Genomic DNA, 11744 nt, shown 5'->3' on the forward strand with positions numbered 1-11744 from the left:
GGTAGACGTTTTTCTTGTGGCTCCTCATATTTCAGTGAAAAACTTTAACAAATGCATTTTGGTTGCTGAAATAATGTGAAACTGAGTTAAAAAGTAAGTGAACATAGAAATATTTAAAATATGTTCGACTGGCCTTGAGACAAAGGATGAAACTTTATTTTCTACTTTTCAAAAAGCCGAATCATGACGACGATGTTTCCAGATAAAAACCAAACCAAACTGCAGATTTGTTTCTAGAGAACTATATTTACATAATACTCTTGCTTTACAGAGAACCATATCAAAAGTATAAAATACTTACAAAATTCAGCTGCAATATATAAAAATAACTTCTATCTTCTCCAGATCATTAGGAAAGGTTTACATAACAAAAATATATTTATAGACATTTACAGAGAGCCGTTTGGGCCCAGAGGCGGCAGAACCGAGCCAAACCCAACCGCACACACAGAAACAGTACAGTAGATAATCCCACGCTGTCAGAAAACGTCCCGAGGCGATGTTGGCCGTCCCAGCGTTACGATCTGGATCAGAACCGCTTCACTTCCTGACCTGAAGCTGCAGCAGATTAACACATTACTGGGTTTTTCTGCTGGATTAGACGCTGAAGGTCAGATTATAATCTGCGGCCTGGCAGACCGGACTCGGGGTTCAGGCTGCATTTCCTGCAGAGCTTCATTAATGCAGAGTGATCGCCACGGAAACATCCAGAGAGGAGCAGCTTTGCATACACAGAACCAACTGTTGTTGTTTCCATAAATTTCCCTACAGTATGAAAATGAAGCTTCAGCTTGGAGGCCGAGGAGGAACAAGATGGCCGCCACAGGGGGCCGGGGGCGGGGGCGGGGGGCAGTCCAGTGGTTCAGTAGTACTCCGTCAGATTTACACGCCTGGCAGAACCAGGAAGCGCCAACATCCAGGAACAGGAGGTCATTCTGGGAACGGTTCCTGTATCTCTGGCCGCAGCGCAGTGATGATGTCATCAACACACCTGGGAACCAGAGCTGGGGTTGGACAGGAAGTGGATCAAACTTCTGGGGCGCCTGGTGAAAGACCCGGGTCGGGTTCTGGATGGTTCTGACGAGTCGATGATGTCATCAGCAGGGATCAATAAATACGTCGTGAAACTGATTCAGACCCAATAACTGATCAATGGGAAGGAAAATGAACAAGTTCGGTTCTGCTCTCCAATCAGAACCAACAAAACATTGACCTGCTGTCTGACTGGTTACCAGAATGAACCAATCAGAGAGCAGAACCACAGTCTGGCTGGTTCTGCTCTCTGATTGGTTCGTCTGCTGTGACATCAGAACACCTCTGACCTCCATGTTGGTTTTTCCAAACTGAAACGTAAACCAGACGGGGCGTGGCTCTGAGAACAGGAAGTGATGTAATCTAAACCTTTAATGCCGTTTTCCTGTTTGTCCAGTCAAGAGCTGGAGTCACACGATGATGATGAGGCGGTTCTGGTCCAGTCCGGTTCTACCAGGAGAATCGCTCCACTGCTGGTTTCAGTTCAGAGGTCAGAACCAACCGACTGTCAGCCTGTAAGCAAACGGCCGCCCACTTCCTGTCAGAACCAGAACCAGAACCGGGTCAGGACCAGGCCTATGTGTGTCCGGCCAGCAGCTCGTCCAGGTCGGCCATCCACTCCTGTGTGCTCTGGCCCTTGAGCAGCGAGTCGACCAGCTCGCTCTCGGCGGCAAAGCTTCCCGCCGCCGCGTTGTAGCCGAACGACAGCTGCTGCTGCTGCTGCCCGCCGCCGCGGCTCACCTGGTAACCTTGGTTACACGGCAGCGCCTGGCGCCCGCCGGCCTGCGGCGGTCCGTACGCCGCCAGGTCCGGCAGCACCGGAGCGCTCTGATTGGCTGGCTGATGTTGAGTCTGAGCGGCTGGCGGCGCCCTCTGCTGGGCGGCCATGTTAGTCTGCATCATCTGCTGGTTGAGGCCCGGCACGGCGCGCCCACCGAAGGAGGTGGAGCCGGCGACGGCCATTTTGGGAATGCGTGGCTGCTGCATGTGGAAGGCGTTAGCGGCGAAGGCGTTGGCGTGCAGCGCGGCGGCGCCGGCCGGCTGCTGCTGCCAGGCGCCGCCCGCCATGGCTCCGCCCATCCCGCCCGCCTGCATGCGCGTGGCGGTCAGCTGCTGCTGCTTCAGCATGGCGGCGCCGGGCGGCTTGATCAGCTGCTGCTGCGGTAGCTGCCTGTAGGGGGCGCCCATGGGGCCCAGCGGCTGGCGCTGCTGGCCGGGGTGAAGGGTCATGCCGCCGTACAGCGAGTCCACGCTGGCTCCGCCCCCTCCACAAGACGGCAGGCTGATGTCGCCCTGACTGGCCGCAGGAGGCGCGGCCACGCTGCCGCCGGGCCCCGCCCCCTGCGCCATGCTCATTCCCATCATGCCCTGGTTCTGGGGAAACATGCGGGCGCCGGGGGCGGGGCTTCCCATGGAGCCCATGTTGCTGATTGGCTGAGAGGAACCTGAGAAAAACAAGCAAAAAAAAAATTCAGTTTTTAACCAAATATTTTACAGTTTCTGTAAAAAGGATCAGGAAGTAAATTCTGATCCAAACTGTTCTGGTTCCGAGACCAGATCCGGTCCGGTTCTGGGAGGCTCAGTGAGGAACCAATCCGGACCGGACAGATTCTGAAACTACCGGAGCAGCAGAGACCCGAACCGTCTCCTCAACGTGGAGCCTAGTAGGCCGGGTTTTTAACCAATCGTCTTCCGGTTGATGCGAGTCGGTTCGTTGCTCGGCAACCTGCAGCCGAGGAACGGACCGACTCAGCCGTTCCTCTAATAACCTGTTGCAGCCATTAAAGTTTTAAAATAAACTTTGAGCTGCTGAATGTCTGGAGCCGCAGAACCAACAGATCCTTTATGAGCTCTGATCCAGAACAGACGCAGCAGCGCCTCACGGTGGCGGAGCTGATGAACTGCTGACACCAACAGGTTTCATTTAAAGTCATTTGCCTTTAAAAATAAAAGATAAAAGCAGCAGAATCACCAGGCCTGCTGAGGACAGGTTCTGGTTCTGGACCGGCTCAGGTTCTGGTCCTCCAGTTCCTTGTTCAACTGAGTTCTGCTGGTACCGGCCTTCCGGGTCCGACTGAGCGGTTCTACCTGTGAACGGCCCGACGTTCTGCTGGGGAAACGGGTTCTGGCCGGCAGCTGGACCCGGCTGGTCCTGGTACTGCGGCGGCGGTCGGGTCAGGTGTCGCTGCAGCTGCTGGTCCTGGCGCTGCTTCTCCTGCATCATTTTATACATTTTTATGATTTTATTCTTAAATTCAACTGGAAAAAATTCTTTAATTTTTAAATTTAATTTTATGAATGTAATTTTTCATTCATTTCACATTTTTTAAAATAAGTTTTTTATGTCATCTGGTGGAGTGATGCACTTCCACCAGATGACCTTTGACCCTCCAGGCTGCAGACGGCCAGCGGCGCCCCCTGCTGTCCTGCAGGTGAGTCGTACCTGTTCGGCCAGCAGCTGCCGCTGCATGAACTGCTGCTGCTTCTTCTGCTGCTCCAGCATCTGCTGCTGCTTCAGCGCCGCCATCGGGTCTCTCAGGAAGGCCGCGTTGCCATGGTTACCCGCCATGGCGTTGGGCGCCTGCCCCGCCATGACGTTGTTCCCGGGGCCGGAGGTCATGGAGTTGGCCGGACCGGAAACGTGAGGAGGAGCCGAGAAGTTCTGATCCTGCGGCAGAAAGGAGACGGATTCAGGTCTGCTGCAGCAGAACCAGAACCGACCAGAACCAGAACCAACCAGTAATAATTCAGTTATTCTTTTAATCAAACTGAAGGATCGCAGCCGGTCCCTGTTGATCCGAGTTCAGAACCAGAAGCTGTAAAAATCCAATAAAACGGGTTCAAGTCCCGGTTCTATGAGGGCGGTCCTGGATCGGTTCTGGCTCATTGTATCCTCAGCTGGTTCAGAGCTCTGGCCTGAAGGTGGCGCTACAGCACGGTCTGAATCTGACCCAAGTCAGCTAGTTCTGGATGAAAAGCCTCCTCCAGCCCCTCCCCCACCCGTTGCTGCTCTCTCCTGGTCAGCTGGCTGAAACGCTAAATGAGGCGCTGTCTCTTTAAGACCCAAAACCGAAACAGAATCTTGGTTAAGGTTCGTTGTTGCTGGACGGTTCAGTTACGACGACGCGGCGGTTCTGATGCGGCGGTTCTGACGCGGCGGTTCTGATGCGGCGGTTCTGACGCGGCCAGACTGAACCTCAGCCTGGATTCAGTGTTAACAGAAGCTGTAAAACAAGATGGCCGCCTGGGTAGACCTGTCGCGATAAACGATAAATCAATAATCGCACGATAAATGAAACCTATCGACCTCATTTTAATTATCGGTTTATCGTCTCTTTCTGCCTTTTTTTCTTTCTCTTGACGCTGAATGAAAAAGGCTCCTGTCTCTCCACTGACCCTCCCCTCCTCAGTCTAATGTCCACCTCACATCACACCATCTCAGAACTGTCGGCCCATTTTCTAAACCTGACAGAAATCTATAACGGTTGGATCGGGTTCGTCGTGCCGTGTGGTGTCCAGCCACATGGGCACTAAATAATGGCTACAAGTCCAGTTAACTGATTTAAACCAGGCATTAATCAAAGCTTTACTAGAATCTACCTGTGATGATGTGGCTCAGCTAAAGTCCTGACTGAATAAAATCATTATAACTTATTTATGTCACGTTAAAGAACAGCTGAAAACTAACCGGGTTCATTAACTACGGTAGTAATTTGGCTCCAACTCCTCCTCTTGTTATTTCTATATTCTTTACACGAAACGTTGAATAAACATTGATGTTGTTTCCACATATCATCTCTGATGTTCACTGGACTTTGTGTTGCGCCGTGTCAGCTGGTTGGGATTCTCCTCCGTGCTTTCTGATTGGCCACCTGTCAACAGGCTGCTTCTGGCTCCCCGTCAGGGAAAACGCTGCTTTGGATCAGAGCGGCTCCACCGACTGGACCCCGTCAGACGTTTAGGATGGTCATGCGGGGAAAATCGGGGTCACAGCGTGAAGTGGGAGGAGTGAAGAGCTGCACCAGGTGGTCGATGTGCCGTTTCTCCCTCTACTGATGACGGCCGGGCAGCTTCATGTCCAGATCATCTGAACTCTTCTGGTTTTATGTTTTTATTCATTTTTTGTTAATGGAGACTGAGAGTACATTTTATTTTTGTTTACCAGTTTAAGTGTTTAGTGTTTTTTCAAAATAAAGCGCATTTATTTTTGCAGGATTTTGTTTGCATTATTATGTAATTTCCATTAAATCAGTTTAAATTCATCTTTAAACAATATTACCGTTTATCGCAATAAATGTTTGAGACAATTAATCGCTCAGTAAATTATTTATGGTGCCAGGCCTGGGGCCGGGCTCCACTCTGACCGACAGAAACATGTTAAAGCCCATCGCCCAGCCGGGCCCCTCCACCGGCCCTTCAACGGCCGACAGGGCCGGAGAGAGTCGCCGCGCGTGCAGCAGCTGGCCCGGCGCCGCGCTGTGTGTCCTACCTGTGGGTGTGTGAGGTGCGGCCTGAAGCTCATGCTGCTCTGCTTCTGCTGCCTCAGCAGGTTCAGCAGGGCCGCCTTGTCCTGGCCCTGGCCGCCGGGGGCCCTCGGGGGCCCGGGCCCCCCGGGGCCGGCTTCGTAGTGCGACAGAGGGATGGTGTTCTTGTAGTTGAGGACGGTGGCGGAGCTCTGTGCGGCCGGGTGGCTCAGCGGGGGCCCAGAGGACAGGTGCGGGAGCATGGCAGGGGCCCCGGCGGGCCCCGGCAGGTAGCCGCCGGCCCCAGCCTTCGGGGAGCCCTTGGCGGGCGGGGCGGGCAGCAGCAGCTGCTTCTGGGCGGCGGGGGTGAAGTCGGAGGGGTAGAGGGCGGGGCTCTGGGAGCTGTTGGCCATCTGCGTCCAGGTGGGGGCGCCGTGAGGCCCCTGGCCGTGGAACTTGGCCCCCGGTGGTGGTTTGTGCATCTTGCCCTGGATGTGCTGCGCCCTCTGCTGGGCGGCCAGCTGCTGCAGCTGCTGGGCGGGGGACAGGTCCTTTTGGGGGGGCAGCAGCTGCAGCGGGCGGGGGGGCGGGGCCGGGGAGGGGGCGGGGCCCGAGGCGGCGGGGGAGCCGGCGGGGAGGGACGGGGCCCCCGTGGAGCCGGCCCTGAGGCGCGGGGAGCCGTTGCGGGAGTCCGGCTCGAAGGCGGCGGGCGGCGGCGAAAACTCTGCCTTTATGCTGGACAGGTCGGGCGGCGGGGGGCCGGCGGGCGGCGGGGCGGGGGCGGCCCCGGGGCCCCCCAGCGGCTCCTTGCGGTCCTCGAAGCTGTAGTTGAGGATGTCCTGGATGTCCTCGATGGGGACGGAGCAGTTCAGCTCCTCCATCAGCTCCTTCCACTCCTGCTCGTTCAGGTTCAGGTCCAGGAAGAGCCCGTTGCCCCCGGCGACCGACGGCGGCATGATGGGGAGGATGTCCTCCGGCTCCTGCTTCATCTCCTTCTGGTGGAAGTCGGGCTCCGGGTCCGGCGGCTCGGCCCTGCGCGGCCCGTTGGCGGCCCGGTCCGTCAGGCCCGGCTTGGCGTCCGGGCCGGCGCCGTTCTCCAGGCAGGCCTTCTTATTGGCCGGCAGGCCGTCACACACGCCGTTACTCAGAGGGGAGCCGCCGCCCTCCAGCTTCCTCTTCACCACGTCATGAAGCTGCAGCAACAGGAGGGGGAGGGGGGAGACGCATCATCACAGTGGGAATCATCAATAATAATGATTATAAATCTGCATTTATCTGGATTATCAGAATAATCTAATGCTAAAATAACAGAAAAACGTTAAAACATGCAAATAAATTATTTATATTTAATTATTTAAACTGGTGAAAAATAAATTTTAAATGTAGTACAATAGGAAAACGGGAAACATTCAGAGTCAGAGCTGGAAGGCAGCCGAGCTGCAGACGTGAAGCGTTTGAGGAATGTGGGACATCTCAGCGCTGGACGGATTCAGATTCCTTTAGTTTCATCACCAGGAAGTTTTACACTCAAACACATTTACAGCAAAATAATAATTAAATCACTTCAACATGAGCTTCCAATCCTTAAACAGAGGAAGCGATTATTAGTCACGTTTCCATCAATGTTTTTAATCCTTTTAAAGTAAATTCATCCTCCTGTGGTGGTTTTTCTGCTGCGATATAAAGTTTTTCCATGTATGTCAATGTCTGACATCTCAGGTTTTATTTATTTTTCTTCATAAACTTTGATCAGATATAAACAGAAGCTTTCCATAAAAATACATTCAAACTGTTTTCATTGTTTTTCTCGTTTGTAAATAAAGAGTCATTTTCAAATGCAGCTCCTGCAGAAACAAAGTAATAAATCGATTAAAATCAGTTTCTGAACTGGAGTTTAGATGTTGGTAATGAACTACTGTCTGCTCTGACTGAGCAGGAGGAGGAGGAGGAGGAGGAGGAAGAGGACGAGGAGGAGGACGAGGACGAGGACGAGGAGGAGGACGAGGAGGAGGAGGAGGAGGACGAGGAGGAGGACGAGGAGGAGGAGGAGGAAGAGCAGGAGGAGGACCTGGTAACGAGTCTCCGGGTGGATCTGATACGTTCGCAGCAGGAAATGCCACAAATCTTTGGGGTCAAACTGTTCATGGTTGCTGTCGGATTGAATCAGTAGCAGAAACGACAACGCAGGAAAAAGAGAAAAGAATTTCTGCTAAATTAATCAGAACCGAGCATCAGGACCTGCTGGGGACCGTTGCCATGGTGATCCCGTCTTTAAGGTCGTCACACCAAAGAGCCTGAAAACGAGTCCAATCCAGGAGCAGCGAACGGTTCAGTTCACCAACGGTTCGTTCAGTTCACCAACGATTCATTCAGTTCACCAACGATTCATTCAGTTCACCAACGATTCATTCAGTTCACCAACGATTCATTCAGTTCACCAACAGTTCGTTCAGTTCACCAACGATTCATTCAGTTCACCAACGGTTCGTTCAGTTCACCAACGGTTCGTTCAGTTCACCAACGATTCATTCAGTTCACCAACGGTTCGTTCAGTTCACCAACGATTCATTCAGTTCACCAACAGTTCGTTCAGTTCACCAACGATTCATTCAGTTCACCAACGGTTCGTTCAGTTCACCAACGATTCATTCAGTTCACCAACGGTTCGTTCAGTTCACCAACGATTCATTCAGTTCACCAACGATTCATTCAGTTCACCAACGGTTCGTTCAGTTCACCAACGGTTCGTTCAGTTCACCAACGATTCATTCAGTTCACCAACGGTTCGTTCAGTTCACCAACGATTCGTTCAGTTCACCAACAGTTCGTTCAGTTCACCAACGATTCGTTCAGTTCACCAACGGTTCGTTCAGTTCACCAACGATTCGTTCAGTTCACCAACGATTCGTTCAGTTCACCAACGGTTCGTTCAGTTCACCAACGATTCGTTCAGTTCACCAATGATTCGTTCAGTTCACCAATGATTCGTTCAGTTCACCAATGATTCGTTCAGTTCACCAACGATTCGTTCAGTTCACCAACGGTTCATTCAGTTCACTTGCAGCAGCAGTTTCTCAACTTACAGCGTCAAACTCAGTTTCATTTTGTGCTTCTTAAATAATATTGATTGAGTCCTCCAGGACTGTTTTTTACAATCAAAAACACAGATGTTGTGGTGCTAATTTATAAATATTTCTAAGGATTTTTACGATATTTGCATTAATGTAACCTTATCAAATTTATCAAAAACCCAATGTCATTGATCAATTTTGAGAAAAATCTGCAGTAAAATCAGAAAAGGTGACGTGGTGATTCGTCGATTTTGTGTGAATTTTGCAGATAAAAAATAAAATAAAATAAAACTGCAGGGACTAATTGACGTAATTTGGATTATAGAGGGCCACATAAAAAGCTACAGCGGGCCAGATTTGGCCCCCGGGCCTCGAGTTTGACTTGAAGTAAAATCCAGCTGCTTCTGGTTCACAGTAAAAGGAGCCCTGACCAACATGGCTGATGTGTAACGTTGGTTTCTGGTTTCTCAAATTGGTGACTGTATGATGTTTTTATGACTTTATGTTTGTGTGATGCAAAGCTCTTTAAACTGCCTCGACTGATTGGTTAATTGATTGATAATCCAGCACATGACAATAACCAGAACCAGTATGGTGTGATGTCAGGGTGGTCCAGTCCCATCCCAGTAAGACTTCCTCTGACTTGTAACCCCAGATGTCCAGGAACCAGAACCGAGCTGTGGCCCGGCTCTCTGAGGGTGTGATTACCTTCCCCCTTGGCGCCCCAGCAGCGTGTGGATGGGACTCACCACCTGCCGGGTTGTGTTCCGGCTCTGCTCCGCCGCCGTCCCGCCGCCCTCCGCGCCGACACCCGGCGCCCGCTGGGCGTCCTGCTCCGCGCTGGGCTGCGGCTGCCGGTGCTTGCTGGCCCGCTTGGCCTTGTTCTGCAGCAGCCGCTGGTGCAGGCTGATGGTGTGCTGCCGGTCCAGCTCCAGCCGCTCCGGCGTGGCGCCGTCGTAGCGGGTTTCGCAGTTGTTGTGATGCTGCCGGAAGAGTTCGATCCTCCGGCGGAGCCGCTCCATCACCGCGCTGTGTCGCGGTGTAACAAAATCCGCCATCATCAATAAAGACCTGCAGTGAACTCCCGCCTCAGGTTTCGTCCATAAAATGCAGATTATGTCACTCTGGGCGTCTATACACCCCCCTGGCCCTTTACAAAGACTCCTGTCCTGGCTCCATGGAGGCGACCTTTGTCTCTAACGGCCTTCAGTCGCAGCGGCACTCACTGCCGGAGAGGAAAAGTCAGGTTTCTGGGTAAAACACCGTTCAGCCTCCTCATTTCAGACGCTAAACATCAGCTCATTTAACTGGCTGAGCTACTGGAGCCACAGTCGCTTTAATGGCATCTAAAACCTGCTGCTTTCTGGATAAAAACATCTCCAAAACAAACACCAAACTAACTCCCGACCAGCTACTCAAACTTAGCACATTCCTGCACTCCAAATCAGAGCCAAATATTCGGAAAACTCACACAAACTCGGTGTGTTTTAGACCCGGGAACCAGCAGCCTCGGCCCGGACGCCGGGTTCCGTGTTGGAGGTGGTTTTCCACCCGCTGGGAGCCACAGTACCGCTCTCCAACTTAGCCCAAACTTTTATTTTGAGTCGGGAGTTAGCTTTGTTTAGCGAATAGGAGCTAGGAGGCTGAAGTTGGCTTCCGATTCGAGTAAAGGACTACTTCACAGTTTTTAGGGACTCTGACAATCTCAACACGCTACAGGTCGAAATCCAGAACATACAGTGACCGGATCTGGACTGAATTACCACAAATAGCTTCAAGCCAACGGTTTACAACTATTTGTATTTAAAGAAAATTTTATTCAACTGTGTAAACTCACCAAAATAAATCAAATCTCGATGGATCACAAAAATAGTTTTAAGTAAAATGTCTTTCAGTGTAGAATAATTTAGTTCATACTAAGCCACTTAAAGACAGTGGCCTTAAAGCAGGATCCAATCTAATATGATTAAAACGGCTTCAAATAGCTTATTATTCTCTTATTAACACCAGAAACGTTTTATAAATTACGTAATATGTTTTTTTTATGAATACAGTAAGGCTTTATTCAGGTTTGGCCCTTAAATGTAGTGTTAATTCTAAACTAGATGCAACTAAAACTATACGAGATTCCTTTAAGACTGTGAACTAGCCTTTTATTCAATCGACCAACCGGATGCCAACTTCGCCATGGTGAGCTAACTGTGAATCAAACTTATAACTTCTAAAACAACAGTTTCATAGAATGATTAAATCTACGGCTTTCACTTTTCTAAATACTGTATTTTAAAATGTAAAGTTTGTCACACTTACTGTGAAAACGTAGCAGTCGGCTCTCCCTACAGCATCTGTCCGGCGAACAGCAGCTGATCCTCCGCCTCCCTGTAGCCGTTAGCCGCTGTGTTATGGGTCGACGGGCCTGAAACATTTAAATAAATCCTCATACTTTAAGTGACTTCGAATCACCGCAGCGGATATTCCTCCTTCTCTGTGACCGAGCCCGAATCGGGGAATGAGCGATTCAGAGCGAGCCACAGCACAGGCTAACCGCGTCCCTCCTCCCTGCTTCTATTGTTTCCCTGCGAACAGGCAGCTCTGTCCGGCCATCTTGGAAACTTTCTCTTTTCTTCCATCAGTGAGGAATGTTCCTGCTCCCGCCTCACTGCTGACTGACAGCCGAAGCAGCCAATCAAAAACGGACATCACCTCTCAGCTCACGCACAGCTATGACTAACCAATCAGAGGCGAGTATTTCCAGTCGACGTCAGACGAACAGCAGAGCCAATCAGAGCGCAGCTGATCTGCAACCAGTGCGTGTATTTTAAATTAAATTCACTTGTCAGACTTGAATTAGCAGAAATATCATTAATGTTGGAAGATTTTTGAAATACTAAAGCAGAAAATGTTACTATGGAAAAATACTGGTGAATTATTTCATTAAAATTATATACAATTCAAATATTAATTATTTATAAAGGTGCTGGTGTAATTAATTAAAAACAGTATTCTTATAATTAATTAAAAGCAGTATTCTTTCATTTGTGAAACCCATAAGAACTTTCTCCTGCTAATAAGCAACTTTTAAAATAATTTGTAAATGTTTATATTTGATAAAAATGCTACACTATTTGTATTTAAGTAAATATGTATCGAATAGAGGAGGGCGAATTGATCCAAAATA

At 50.4% G+C, this 11744-nt stretch overlaps 1 protein-coding gene across 2 annotated transcripts; it reads right to left on the reverse strand.

Annotated features, from left to right (window-relative positions):
• Positions 1 to 226: 226 nt before the first annotated feature.
• On the reverse strand, positions 227 to 11244 carry maml1 (mastermind-like transcriptional coactivator 1). 2 transcript variants are annotated; one of them, XM_081611954.1, is made up of 6 exons: positions 10877 to 11244; positions 9316 to 9595; positions 5522 to 6688; positions 3476 to 3700; positions 3121 to 3247; positions 227 to 2477 (listed from the first exon to the last, which is right to left on the reverse strand). In XM_081611954.1, the coding sequence occupies exons 2-6, from the start codon at positions 9586 to 9588 to the stop codon at positions 1609 to 1611; spliced, it is 2661 nt and encodes an 886-aa protein (XP_081468080.1). In that variant the 5' UTR covers positions 9589 to 9595; positions 10877 to 11244; the 3' UTR covers positions 227 to 1608. The 2 variants fall into 2 exon arrangements, with proteins under 2 accessions (XP_081468080.1, XP_081468079.1); XM_081611953.1 differs by having other exon boundaries at positions 9316 to 9791.
• Between the last annotated feature and the right edge of the window lie 500 nt (positions 11245 to 11744).

Source organism: Poecilia reticulata, chromosome 10 (genome assembly GCF_904066995.2).
Source record: "Poecilia reticulata chromosome 10, P_reticulata-male-v2, whole genome shotgun sequence".
NCBI classification, from domain to species: domain Eukaryota; kingdom Metazoa; phylum Chordata; class Actinopteri; order Cyprinodontiformes; family Poeciliidae; genus Poecilia; species Poecilia reticulata.

Bases quoted from the DNA above. Each gene is read 5' to 3' on its own strand.
- maml1 (XM_081611953.1), bottom strand. From the start codon at position 9,627: ATGATGGCGGATTTTGTTACACCGCGACACAGCGCGGTGATGGAGCGG. The intron at 6,689-9,315 runs GTGAGTCCCATC...CTGTTGCTGCAG, and splicing joins GGAACACAACCCGGCAGGTG to CTTCATGACGTGGTGAAGAG. The intron at 3,701-5,521 runs GTAGGACACACA...TTTCTGCCGCAG, and splicing joins CGCACCTCACACACCCACAG to GATCAGAACTTCTCGGCTCC.